General features: G+C 50.4%; 1 protein-coding gene across 1 annotated transcript; it reads left to right on the forward strand.

The window, feature by feature from the left end:
• The first annotated feature begins 848 nt into the window (after positions 1–848).
• On the forward strand, positions 849–11345 carry ALDH2 (aldehyde dehydrogenase 2 family member). Its single transcript, XM_074887525.1, has 13 exons — positions 849–1006; positions 2085–2189; positions 3492–3632; positions 3900–3979; positions 4500–4611; positions 5475–5603; positions 6108–6221; positions 6596–6698; positions 7406–7590; positions 8350–8514; positions 8822–8979; positions 9727–9841; positions 10786–11345. Exons 1-13 carry the CDS (start codon positions 881–883, stop codon positions 10816–10818), a joined length of 1566 nt encoding a protein of 521 aa, XP_074743626.1. The 5' UTR covers positions 849–880; the 3' UTR covers positions 10819–11345.
• The last annotated feature ends 400 nt before the right edge of the window (positions 11346–11745 follow it).

The following is an 11745-nucleotide window of genomic DNA, read 5'->3' on the forward strand; positions in this document are numbered from 1 at the left end:
TTTACAAAGCCTCTCGTTTGTCTGCACTGAGTAGTGTTCCTGTGGGGAGAGGACTTTGCTGGCTTTGTTCCACTCCCCCTCCACACGCTGGTTTCTTTCCTGGATTCCTGGGCTCACACTAACGGCAGCGTGTCCAGGTAAGCGGGGTCCCCGGCCGATTACCTCATCACACCACCACTGCAAAATGAACCAGAGATGTTTCTGGTTTTCCTCTGTCTTTCCCCTTCTTGTAGCTGGCACAGATTCCCTGGGTGGGGTCAGGGTCAGGGTCAGGGACAGTCAGTGCCAATGCTGGACACCGATGGGGCACCCCCGGTGCACCAAACCAAGTCTGAGCTGAACTGAGCTGGGCTGAGCTCAGCCAGGCCAAGTTGATCCAAATGGGCCAATTCGATCCAAATGGGACCCAGCTGAGCTGAGCTAAGCCAGACTGCAGTGCCCAAGCCGAGCTGAACTGAGCCCATTCAGTCTGAACGGGACTTAGGTGAGCCGAGCTCAGCTAAACTGCAGTGCCTGAACCAGGCTGAACCGACCCAATTAGCTCTGAACAGGACCTAGCTGACCTGAGCTGTGCTAGGCTGTGTGCTCAAACCGAGCTGAACTGAGCCAGTTCAGTCCAAACAGGACCTGGCTGAGCCGAGCTGAGCTAAACTGCAGTGCCCAAACCGAGCTGAACCAAGCCAGTTCGATCCGAAGGGAGCTGTGCCAAGCTGGTTCGACTCTGGCCGCGCTGATCCGGACGGAACCGAGCCCAGGCGTGCCGGACCGAGCCTAGCCGGGCGCAGCCGCGCCGGCGGGCGGAGCGGAGCGGGGCGGCGCGGGGGCGGTGCGGGGCCGGCCCGGAGGAGCGGGGGCCGGGCCCGGCGCAGCGCAGCGCACCATGTTGCGGGCAGCAGTACGCGCCTCCCGGCTCTGCCGCGGCCCGGCCCGGGCCGGTGCCCCCTTCTCGGCCGCCGCCTCCCCCATCCCGGCGCCCAACCCGCGCCCCGACATCGCCTGCAACAAGGTAGGAGCGGCCGGGGGCCGGAGCCGGCCGCGGCCCGGTGGCCCCCCGGGAGCGAACTGGGCTGAGCTGGGGGGGGTCTGGGGCTCCCCCCCGGCCTGGTACAGGGTTGGGGCCACCCCGATTTAACGCTGAGCCGGGCAGGCCCCGGAGCAGCCCGATATTTGGGCCCAAAGCCTCGCGTTGCAGGTAATCTTGCTGGAAAAAAGCAACTCCAGGTGCAGCAGCTGGTGCGAGGCGCAAGGAGCGTGTCCTGCTACGGTCGGGCTTTATCCGGAACCCCACGGGTGTTTCAGCCACCCGCTGCCACCGGTGCAAACAACCCCAGAAGAGAACTACGGGAGAGGACGGGCGAAGGGAGGTGCCTGGCTTGGTGCTGGGTGTCCGCATGGATCAGGCCCTGTGCTCAGCAGCCCTGGGGAAAACACTGTCCGATCATCCCTGCGAGGTGCTGGTGGAGGATCTGGCGTTCCTCTCCCACGCCCCGGCCGCTCCTTCCCAGCGGCCCTGACAAGGCCGTTGGCGGCTGGCTGAGCCTCCAGCACCACGATCTTTGCACCGACGCTTGGCACAGACCCGAAAAAACAAATCTGCCCTTACTGAGAAAGAAAGAGTGGGTGAAGAGCTGCTCTTAGTGCCGGGTTTTGTTTTGGAACGGTGCCTGAAGTTGGTTAACCAGGGAAATGCTGCAGAAGCTCTCGTGCTGTGTACAAAATCATCTGTATCGTCCGTGCCCGAAGCATTTTCCCCCTGTTCAGTCTCCTGAGGCTCCCGGTGTCCCTGCGTGGCTCCAACCAGGCTTCCAGGCCTTGCAGGGACCTACCGGGACGGGAACCGCTTCCAGTTCTCGTGCCGTTTGCTGAGATGTGAATTCTTCTTATTCACTTTGAGGCTGTGTCTTTTGGTGTGTACTTTTAGGCTAAAATATCTCCTTCATATTGGTGCAGTTCTGGAGCCCACACAGGTTGAGTCCCTTCTAATTAAACAGCCTGCTAAGGTGCTGTCAGACGAGTACGGCTCTTACTGATTTCACCTAGGTCTGGCTTTAAGGCTTAACGCTGTTTTGCTTTTTTCATTGCAGATTTTCATAAATAACGAATGGCATGATGCTGTCAGTAAGAAAACTTTCCCTTCTATCAATCCAGCAACAGGAGAAGTTATCTGCCAGGTTGCTGAGGGTGATAAGGTAAATGTTCTCTTGAGGAGATGGGTTTGTTTTCTGCGTGAGCAGGTAAGCAGGGACGGCAGAGGAAGGCATCAACTCATCTCCCACCAGGGCAGCTCTGCTGTGTGCTGTGTTTGCAGTAGTAAATGTCTGAGCAATACAAATACCATGTTGAGTGCTGCTTGTGTTCTTCCTTAACTACTGCTTTCAACAAAAAACCCTCTGGCTTTGCCTCTTACCTTTGCCAAACTGGGGCTGGAAAGGGCAGAGAGGAACAGCTGTGGTGTGCAGCGGAGCCTGAGCGGGGAGGTCGGGGAGCAGCCGTGGGGGGAGGTTGCTGGGGCAGGCAGGAGACACCTTTGTGGTCCTGTGGGTGCTGTGCTGGTGTTGTGACCCACAGGAGACCAAAGGGTAGGATTCCCCTGAACAGCCCCCACGTGCAGTGGGAGACTGTCCCCAGCCCTAGGAAATTAAAAAAAGAGAAAGAGATGGTGAGGAATAGAGTCGTGTAATCATCCCATGCCTTATGCAAGGCCCTCCTAGGAGTCTGCGGCAGAGCTGAGGTGGTGTTTCCCAGTAATTTGGGGTTCTTTCTACTGTCTGGAAACTTGTTTGTGTTCCCCAAGGGAGGGGTGAGTGAGGGAAACCCTTTGTTTTTGCTTGTCTGTGGTAGCCTGGCTTGTCCTGGCGAGACCATTACAGCAAGCTAAAACAGAGAACCAGCTCGAAACCAGTTAGTGCCCTGACAGGACAAAATGATGGATTAGACATACCCGATCAAGACAAAAAAACTCCTTCAGAGTGTGCTGGCGAAATCAAGTCCTGATTTGTGTCAAAAGCACATTTGTGTCAAAAGCACATTTCCAGAGCTTTTTCCATGCCTTGTTTTAGGATGCAAGTATTAACCCAGCACGTGACATTGCGGAAATAACTTGACAATATTTGCACTCTGCGTAGCTGAAATGACAGAGTAAGCACAGGGGGAGGTGGTGGCTGCACAGCTGCTGCACCCACCCGTCTCGCTGCTGCTTCAGCTCCCTCTTCCCTGCGGGTGCAGCCTGGGTGAGAAAGCTGCGGCCGGCTTGATGCTCATGGGGCAAGTGGCCCAGGGGCCGCAGCCCCTGCGCTCCCCTGCCCTGGGACCGATGAGTGTCTTTGCAGTGAGGCAGCTGTTAAGGCTGCAAGTTCTTGCCCTGAGAAAGGCTGGTATTGGCAGCCACTTGTGTTTTCTCCTGGAGATCAGGGAGGGCTTCAGCGGTATTGCGAGAGAGCGAGGGGGGCTGGTTGCTCCTTTCTCACCCCCTTGCCTGGGCTCCTCCGCAGGCAGATGTGGACAAGGCCGTTAAGGCAGCCAAGGCAGCTTTCCAGCTGGGCTCGCCTTGGAGGAGGATGGATGCTTCTCATCGGGGGAAGCTGCTGAATCGTCTTGCTGACCTGATCGAGAGGGACCGGGCTTACCTGGCGGTGCGTATCGCGCTCTGTGGTCCCCAACTGGGGGGAGCGAGAGGCGGAGATGGGGGCATTTGGGCCCATTGGGTGTGAGGGGGAATTCAGCCACAGCTAAAACTGTGAGAGAGACCTACAAAGGATGGGGATGTATTTTTGGGAAGCTGAAAGCGAAACGGTCAACATGCAGAACTGATCCGAAGCACAAATGAAGAATCAAATCTGAATCTATACGCGTGACTCTCCCCACCTCGCTCTTCAGGCAATCTCATTGGTTTTTTGTAGGCCCTGGAGACTCTGGATAATGGCAAACCCTACTCCGTCTCCTACCTGGTGGATTTGGACATGGTAGTCAAGTGTCTCAGGTAGGCGTGGAGGCCGCAGCGACGGCGCAGTAACTCTTCCTGCTCCATGCTCCGGCTCAGCTGGCCCAGGGTAGAGACCAGAGACTAGAAGGCTCCGATTCAAGTGCTGTGGGTGACAGGGCTGGATGGTTTCATTCGGTCCATAACAGGGTGTCAGACCCCTGGTTTTCCTCTGTTTTTGCTAAGAATGAGGCTGTAATTCTTGTGGCTTTCCAAAGGATTTTTGTTACACAGACGTTTCTCTCTTGCTGTATACAGGACTCACAGTCATGGAGGTGATCTGTGTTACAGCACGGGGATGACAGAATTTGTTATGCAAAGTGCTGGCAAAGGCGGGAGAGACAAATATTTATTGTCCATTCTTAAAACGACCTGTTTGGGAAATATTTGTATTGGTATGTGTTTTATGAGGTGACTGAAGAAGGGTGGAAAGCAAATAGCTGGAGGAAGTGTCTCTTATTTTCCGTTGACAGAAGACGTGTTATTTTAAATTCCATGACCAAAATTTTATTGTTGCTAGATACTTTGCAGGCTGGTCAGATAAATTCCATGGCAAAACAATCCCGTTAGATGGAGACTTCTTCTGTTACACAAGACATGAGCCAGTGGGAGTTTGTGGACAGATAATCCCGGTGAGTAAAATGTATCAGTCGTTCCTGCAGCATTTCAAGAATTCAGTGTTATTGTGACGAGTTGTCTTACAATGCAAGGTGTTATCTGTTGCTAACCTCTGCTTCCTTCCCGTGGTAGGGAAAGTGCTTGCGCCAGCTGGGAGGGCTGATACTTTGCTCTGGCAGTATAGAACTACCTGTTGATTTCATGGGCTCTGAAGGAGATTTACTTTGTATCTTCTGATTTAAAAAAAAAAAAAAATTAAACGCTTTTATAGGAGTTATGCGGCTCAGAACCACGGTTAAGTTTAAACTACTACCTAGCATTAAAACCAAAATTCTGTGGGGTGAGGACATAGAGAGCTAGCGTGCAAAATTCAGCTGTACGTACGTGAAATTATTTGGGTAACTGCAAGCATAGCAAGGGGGTTTGTTGACAGCAAAGCCATATTTATACAACAATCCATGTTACCTCTTTATAGGAGTAGCTGGATTCTGGCTGTTGCATACTGGATTTGCATGTTTTTCATATTTGCATTGAGCAAGAACTGACTGTAAACGCCTCACTGGTCTGTGTGACTGCCCTGTTATTACGAACAGGCTTTCTTTTAAAATGCTTCAAAAAAGCATTTAAACTGACAGTAAAGATCAATTCCCCCAAAAGATGGGTTTTTGCAGTGGTACTGAGACACCTCACGCTTCAGAGTGCATTTTTCCTGGACAAGCAGAAGGTAGTGCTTGAAAAGGGGCCAAACGTTGAAGAGCAGCTAGGGAGGGATCAAAGACTGCTCCCACGGGTGCTGCAGCTGGTTTGAATGAAGCTCACTGACTGATTAATCGGAAACTTTCCAGTTCAGACCAGCAAATACTTTCTTGTTTTTCAGTGGAACTTCCCACTGCTGATGCAAGCATGGAAACTTGGGCCTGCCCTGGCTACTGGGAACGTGGTTGTGATGAAAGTGGCGGAGCAAACCCCCCTGAGTGCTCTCTACGTGGCTAATTTGATCAAAGAGGTGAGCGGAAAGGCTGCGTTTCCATCCGCTGCCTCGCTGTCGCTGCTGGAGGGGGGTGTGGTGCAGCCAAACTGGTGAGCTGCGAGGGTGTGGGACAGGGACAGAGCAGGGCTGTCTGTTCTGAAGAAAGGCTGGATTGGTTCGGGTGTTTTAGCATTTGATTTAGCAAAAAACCCCATTGTCCTTATAAATGCGTATGCAGAGGATGTCAATTTTGATGAGGGAAGGACTCCCTGAGGTTCAGTTAAATAACAAACTTCAGGGTGATTAGAAAGCTAACATCTAGCTCCAAACTATGGAGCTTAGGATGTGGGGTGGGGAGAGGTGTTGTACGCTTTGCAATAACCAGGGCATTAAAACTAAAGACCTGGGAAATTAAAGTGAAGTAGAAAAAGCTCTGTTCTTCGTGGGAGGCCTGCTGGAGCGTTCCTAACAGCTGAGGGTGGGTGAAATCCTTGATTTGTAAAAGGAATAACGTTGCTGTCTCCTGCTGTGAACCGGCAGGCTGGGTTCCCACCAGGCGTGGTGAACATCATCCCCGGCTACGGGCCCACTGCGGGGGCTGCCATCTCTTCCCACATGGACATAGATAAAGTGGCCTTCACCGGCTCCACGGAGGTAAGGGAGTACCTCCACCTTCAAGCCCTGGGATACAGAGGATATCTCATTGCTGTAATACCTTTTCCGTGTAAAATACGGGAGGTGCCTTGCCTTCTATGCTTCTTTTTAAAAATTACAGCTGAATTCAGGGTGTGACACTTATTTTTACTTTACATAAGGCTCTTTTTAGGTGCCCTCTTTAGAATACTTCCTATTGTTTCCCTTGAGCTGCTTCTTGGGGGTGAAACTCTGGGCAGACTTCAGTTGTTCCCTTGAAGCCCTGACAATGAAGGGATTATTATTAACTGCTGACAGATCTAAAACCAGCCGCCCTGCCAGGGCTTGCCGTATGTAGGAGTTAATTCCTAATACCTGTTCTTCTCACAATGCAGGTTGGGCATCTGATCCAGAAGGCTGCAGCAGAGAGTAACCTAAAGAGGGTGACGCTGGAGCTCGGAGGAAAAAGTCCCAACATAATCATGTCTGATGCAGACAGTAAGCACCTGCTAGCGTAATATTTGATCTGTACCTTTTATGGTGGCTTTCTGTGAGCAGAGCTGGAGGGGAAGGAAACCTCTCCTGTGTTGTGTGAGTCTCCTGCTCTGACACTGCCTGACTGGTGCTCCCAGTGAGCTCTCCCTGCTCCCACTGTAGCTGCTGTATTTGTGTATCAGCACTTCTTCACTCCCACTTCTTCCCCAGTGCTGTGAAGAAGTTTGGTTATCGACAAATGAGAATTGTTTCAGTATCTTCCTTCGGTCTTAGTTCCATTTTTGTTTTCATTTCTTTCTCTTTCTCATAGTGCATATTCTTAGAAAGTTCTGGTTCCCTCATCTCTTGCATATGGACTCGTTTTAGGTCTTGATGAGCCAACACACCTGCTTTTATATGGCAGTAAGGAAGGAAGTCCTTCTAGGTCTAAAATAACTTGTCCTTAATACCTGATAATTTCAAATGAGAACTGTAATCTGCCTCAGATCAGATTTTTTTCTCTAGTATGGGGTGCTTTAATAGACCCTCATACTAACTAAATCTGTATGTAACTTCTGTCCTACCAAAGCATGGAAAAAGCCTGTTAACGGAAAGGACTTCGTATCACCAGTACTCCAGCAGTCTGCACGATACTTGTTCAAAGGAAGTCACGTATGGACTCTGGTTGGTTTTGTTTGCTTATTCGTTTTCTCTCCTCTCCCCAATCTTAGTGGACTGGGCTGTGGATCAAGCCCACTTTGCCCTCTTCTTCAACCAAGGGCAGTGCTGCTGTGCTGGATCCCGAACGTATGTCCAAGAAGATATATATCATGAGTTTGTGGAGAGGAGTGTTGAGAAGGCCAAGTCCAGGGTGGTTGGAAACCCGTTTGACTTTAAAACTGAGCAGGGGCCTCAGGTAAGAGCAGGAAATGTCCCGAACTGTTATCTCATGAAATAGTCCCAATCTTGAGACATCATGCATCAGTAGATTAGAATGAAAGGTATCCCCCAGTCTCTTGATTAGTCAGAGAGTCATAAAATCATAGAATTTGGGTTGGAAGGGATCTTAAAGATCATCCAGTCCAACCCCCCTGCCCCGGGCAGGGACACCTTCCACTAGCCCAGGTTGCCCAAAGCCCCGTCCAACCTGGCCTTGAACCCTTCCAGGGAGGGGGCAGCCACAGCTGCTCTGGGCAACCTGTGCCAGGGCCTCACCACCCTCACAGGGAAGAATTTCTTCCTTAGATCTCATCTAAATCTCCCCTCTGTCAGATTAAAACTGTTACCCCTCATCCTATCCGTACTCCCCTGATCAAGAGTCCCTCCCCCCTTTCCTGTAGCCCATTTAAGTCCTGGGAGGCCGTTCTGAGGTCTCCCTGGAGCCTTCTCTTCTCCAGCTGAACCCCCCCAACTCTCTCAGCCTAATCTCCTTTGAACAGTGCCCATTACCTCCTTGCTTGTGCAGGAGAGAGAAGTTAATTAACAGTTCTGATTATTCCAAAACCTCCACTTGCTGCTGGCATTTAAAAATTATCATCTCCCTTTGAAGCTGGCTTGGCAGTCTGTTGAGATGAGGAGTTGTTAGAACACAGTCTCATGCATAGCAGGGTATAGTTGAATCTTTTTTTACCCCGAGTAAAGGTGAAGCTGATTTGTCTGTCCTCGTGGCTCTTAGGTAGATGAAGAGCAGTTCAAGAAGATCCTCGGTTACATTAGCACTGGGAAGCGTGAAGGAGCCAAACTGCTGTGCGGTGGCAACCCCGCTGCAGACAGAGGCTATTTCATCCAGCCAACTGTCTTTGGCGATGTGCAGGACAGCATGACGATTGCCAGAGAGGAGGTGAGACCTGCAGCGCCTTTCTGTCTGTCAGCTTCTCACTTCTTTGTCGGTTTGCCCGCTCTGATGCAAAAAACCATGGGCCTACAAGCACCGGACACTCACGAACTGCGAAACTTTATGCTTCTTAGAAAGTTAGCACATTAAACTTCCCTCCAGATTACATCCTGGGCACTTCGTAATATGGGAAGTGATACTCTGAATTTGATGTGCTGTGTGTCTTCCAGCATACGTGCATAACTCCAACATCAACCACAACCACTGTGATGAGTTTACACCAATTTTCACATGCTCCGTTTGGATTTTGCAGATATTTGGGCCGGTCATGCAGATTCTGAAATTCAAAACAATTGAGGAAGTCATTGAAAGAGCAAATGACTCCAAGTACGGCCTAGCAGCAGCAGTCTTTACAAAGGATCTTGACAAAGCAAACTATGTGTCACAGGGCCTGCGAGCTGGAACAGTTTGGTGAGCCTCAACACTTCCTTCTCCCTAAACTGCTGGAAGCTTCCTTGTGTGCTGCTGTTTCTCGTTAAGCTTGATTTTTGATAGCCTGTCCCTGCTTTGGATCCAATTTTATGGGTACTTCACTGACTATAATGTCAGACCTTCAACTGTAACGCTAACTGTTGGTAAAATTTAGGTATATTAAGCTTCCATGCTCCCACTGTGGATTAATGAATGGGAAAAAATCCGGTACTGCAGCTGGCAACGCAGCAACTGCTGCAGGGCCCTGAGTGCCAGCAGCGATTAGATCTCTGAGCACGTCTGCGGTCTCAGCTGCTGCAGTGGATGTTCGTCTGTGCTCTGAGGCTGATGCCAAAGGCAGTATTTCATCACCGCTTACTGTTCTAGCACAAGAGATTTTGGAGATCTGGTATCTCACTATCTTTTTTTTTTCTTTTTAAATGGTACAGAGTGAACAAGTAGATGCTTTTGATATCTATCCTCTGAGGAAGGTGTGGGTGGCAACCTGGATGCTTGGTCCTGTGATAGAGATGTGAATCAATTTCATGAAGTTCTGTTTCCAGATTGATGAGGATAAGGTTTTAGTATTGATTAATTGACTGAGAGAACTGAGAAATATGGAAATCCTGCCTAGAAATTCATCCGTCCCTCTGTTGTAAACAGCTGAGATGTCCATTTGCTGTGAAAGGGCTCTTCCATTAAGCAGTTCTGAAACTACAGGTGCTTAATTCTTGGTTTCCATTTCAGGATAAACTGCTATGATGTGTTCGGTGCACAAGCCCCCTTTGGTGGCTACAAAGCTTCTGGGAACGGGCGAGAGCTGGGAGAATATGGTCTGGAGGCGTATGTAGAGGTGAAAAATGTGAGTATCCCTCTGTCCACGGACTTCCCAACCCTCTGCCGTAGCTCCAGATTGTATTTGTGCCTGTTGGTATAGGCTGGCCTGAGAGTTGCAATTCTTCCTTCTAAAAACAAAATTGGAGCTGCGCTTCTGAAAGAAGCACGAACACCACTCCATGTAACTGTATTTAAAACAGAAAGCTGGCCTTGCTTTATACTGCTGCGGAGAACAAGGATATGTGACCTAACAGGTTACCAGCTGCCTGCACTGCTTGGCACCGTTTAGCTCTTTCTCACTGTAAAGAATGCAAGTGTGTGGACTTCTCCGTGAGTTTATTTTGTGGGGAACAGGAAGAGCATGTGCTGGGGGTGCGTGCCTGATGGGTAGAAGCTTCTGCAGGTATGAACTGGCAGATGAACGCTGAGCACTCATCACTCAAAAAGGGGAATCTGAGCAGTGACCACCGGTACTTAATGCCACTCATCTTGAGTTGATAGGCCCCTGGGTCCATGTGCAAGAGCAAGGTTCCTGGTGTTGGGCCATCCCATCACCACAGGCTGAGTAATTTCCTGTAAGACAAGGCAGAAGGGCTGTCACGCTCTCCGCTTGCAGCTGCAGCGTCTAAAGGGTGACGGAGCAGCTGGGCAGAGGCGGTTTGCCCGTGGCCTCTGAGTTACAGTGCAGCGAAGCGCGTAACGGTTGAGGGTCCCCAGCTTGTGACTGTGGTACGGGAGAACAAACGAGTGTGTCTGCTCCCGCCTCTCAAAGAGCAGCGGAGGTGCTGTGACTCAGCCTTTGAGCTTCCCCATCTCTTCAAGCCTCCCAGATAGATCTCCAGACCAAGGTGTGGATATACTGTCCTCTGCAAGATGCTGCTGCCTCCCGGCCTTCAAGTGAATATAACTGAACATTGTCTCCAGGATAACTTGTGACTTCTCTTTTCCCCCCCCCCCCCCCCCCCCCAGGTGACAATCAAAATTCCACAGAAAAACTCCTAAAGGACAGTGGCCTCTCCATGCGTTTGGAAACACCTGTGCAGCTTCATGAGATACGAAGTGAGGAAACCTCTTCTTAACACACACAAAACGAGGTGGAGAATATGTAACTCTGCGTTAAGAAATGTTTCTTTAGAAGGTGCCTGAAGGAGCTTTTGTTAAAAAATGCTACTTGGCTTTATCTTTTTAAAATACCAAATACAGTCAATTTAGTACTAATGCATTACATGGGTGTACTCTTGTTGCACCTGTATCTGATGAATATGCTTTTTTTCCAAGAAATTTAAATGCTTGTTTAGTCTGAAGTAGGTTTTATAATAATTTTTTGTTGGCTTACACAGCTAGCTCTACACTCCTTGTCCTTTATACCCAACACGTCCCTCTTCTGTAAGCGAAGTGAACCGAGACTCAGTTGTGTAACAGAGCAGGAGAGCAACGTCTCAGCCTCAGTCTGAGGTAAAAGTTTGTTCTTGGCTGCTCCCACCGGCTCTATCTATTAACAATAAACATTCTTGCCTTAGTGAAGTTAACGCCACCTTTGTTGGAGCGGTTTGTGTTGGTGAGCGAAGTACACGCACAAATTTCTATTTTCTTCCACACATCAATTACCAATATCAATTTGCACCTCGATGACTGGGTTCAGTTTTGGGCCCCTCACTCCAAAAAGGCCATTGAATGACTCGAGCGTGTCCAGAGAAGGGCAACGGAGCTGGTGCAGGGTCTGGAGCACAGGTCTGATGGGGAGCGGCTGAGGGAACTGGGGGGGTTTAGTGTGGAGAAGAGGAGGCTGAGGGGAGACCTCCTGGCCCTCTGCAACTCCCTGAAAGGAGGGTGCAGAGAGGGGGGAGGAGTCTCTTGAGCCAAGGACCCAGCGGCAGGCCAAGAGGGAATGGCCTCAAGCTGCGCCAGGGCAGGGTCAGACTGGATATT

The sequence above is a fragment of the Strix uralensis genome, chromosome 17 (assembly GCF_047716275.1).
Source record: "Strix uralensis isolate ZFMK-TIS-50842 chromosome 17, bStrUra1, whole genome shotgun sequence".
In the NCBI taxonomy this organism is placed as follows: Eukaryota; Metazoa; Chordata; class Aves; order Strigiformes; family Strigidae; genus Strix; species Strix uralensis.

Bases quoted from the DNA above. Each gene is read 5' to 3' on its own strand.
- ALDH2 (XM_074887525.1), top strand. From the start codon at position 881: ATGTTGCGGGCAGCAGTACGCGCCTCCCGGCTCTGCCGCGGCCCGGCC. The intron at 1,007-2,084 runs GTAGGAGCGGCC...TTTTCATTGCAG, and splicing joins CCGACATCGCCTGCAACAAG to ATTTTCATAAATAACGAATG. The intron at 2,190-3,491 runs GTAAATGTTCTC...GCTCCTCCGCAG, and splicing joins AGGTTGCTGAGGGTGATAAG to GCAGATGTGGACAAGGCCGT.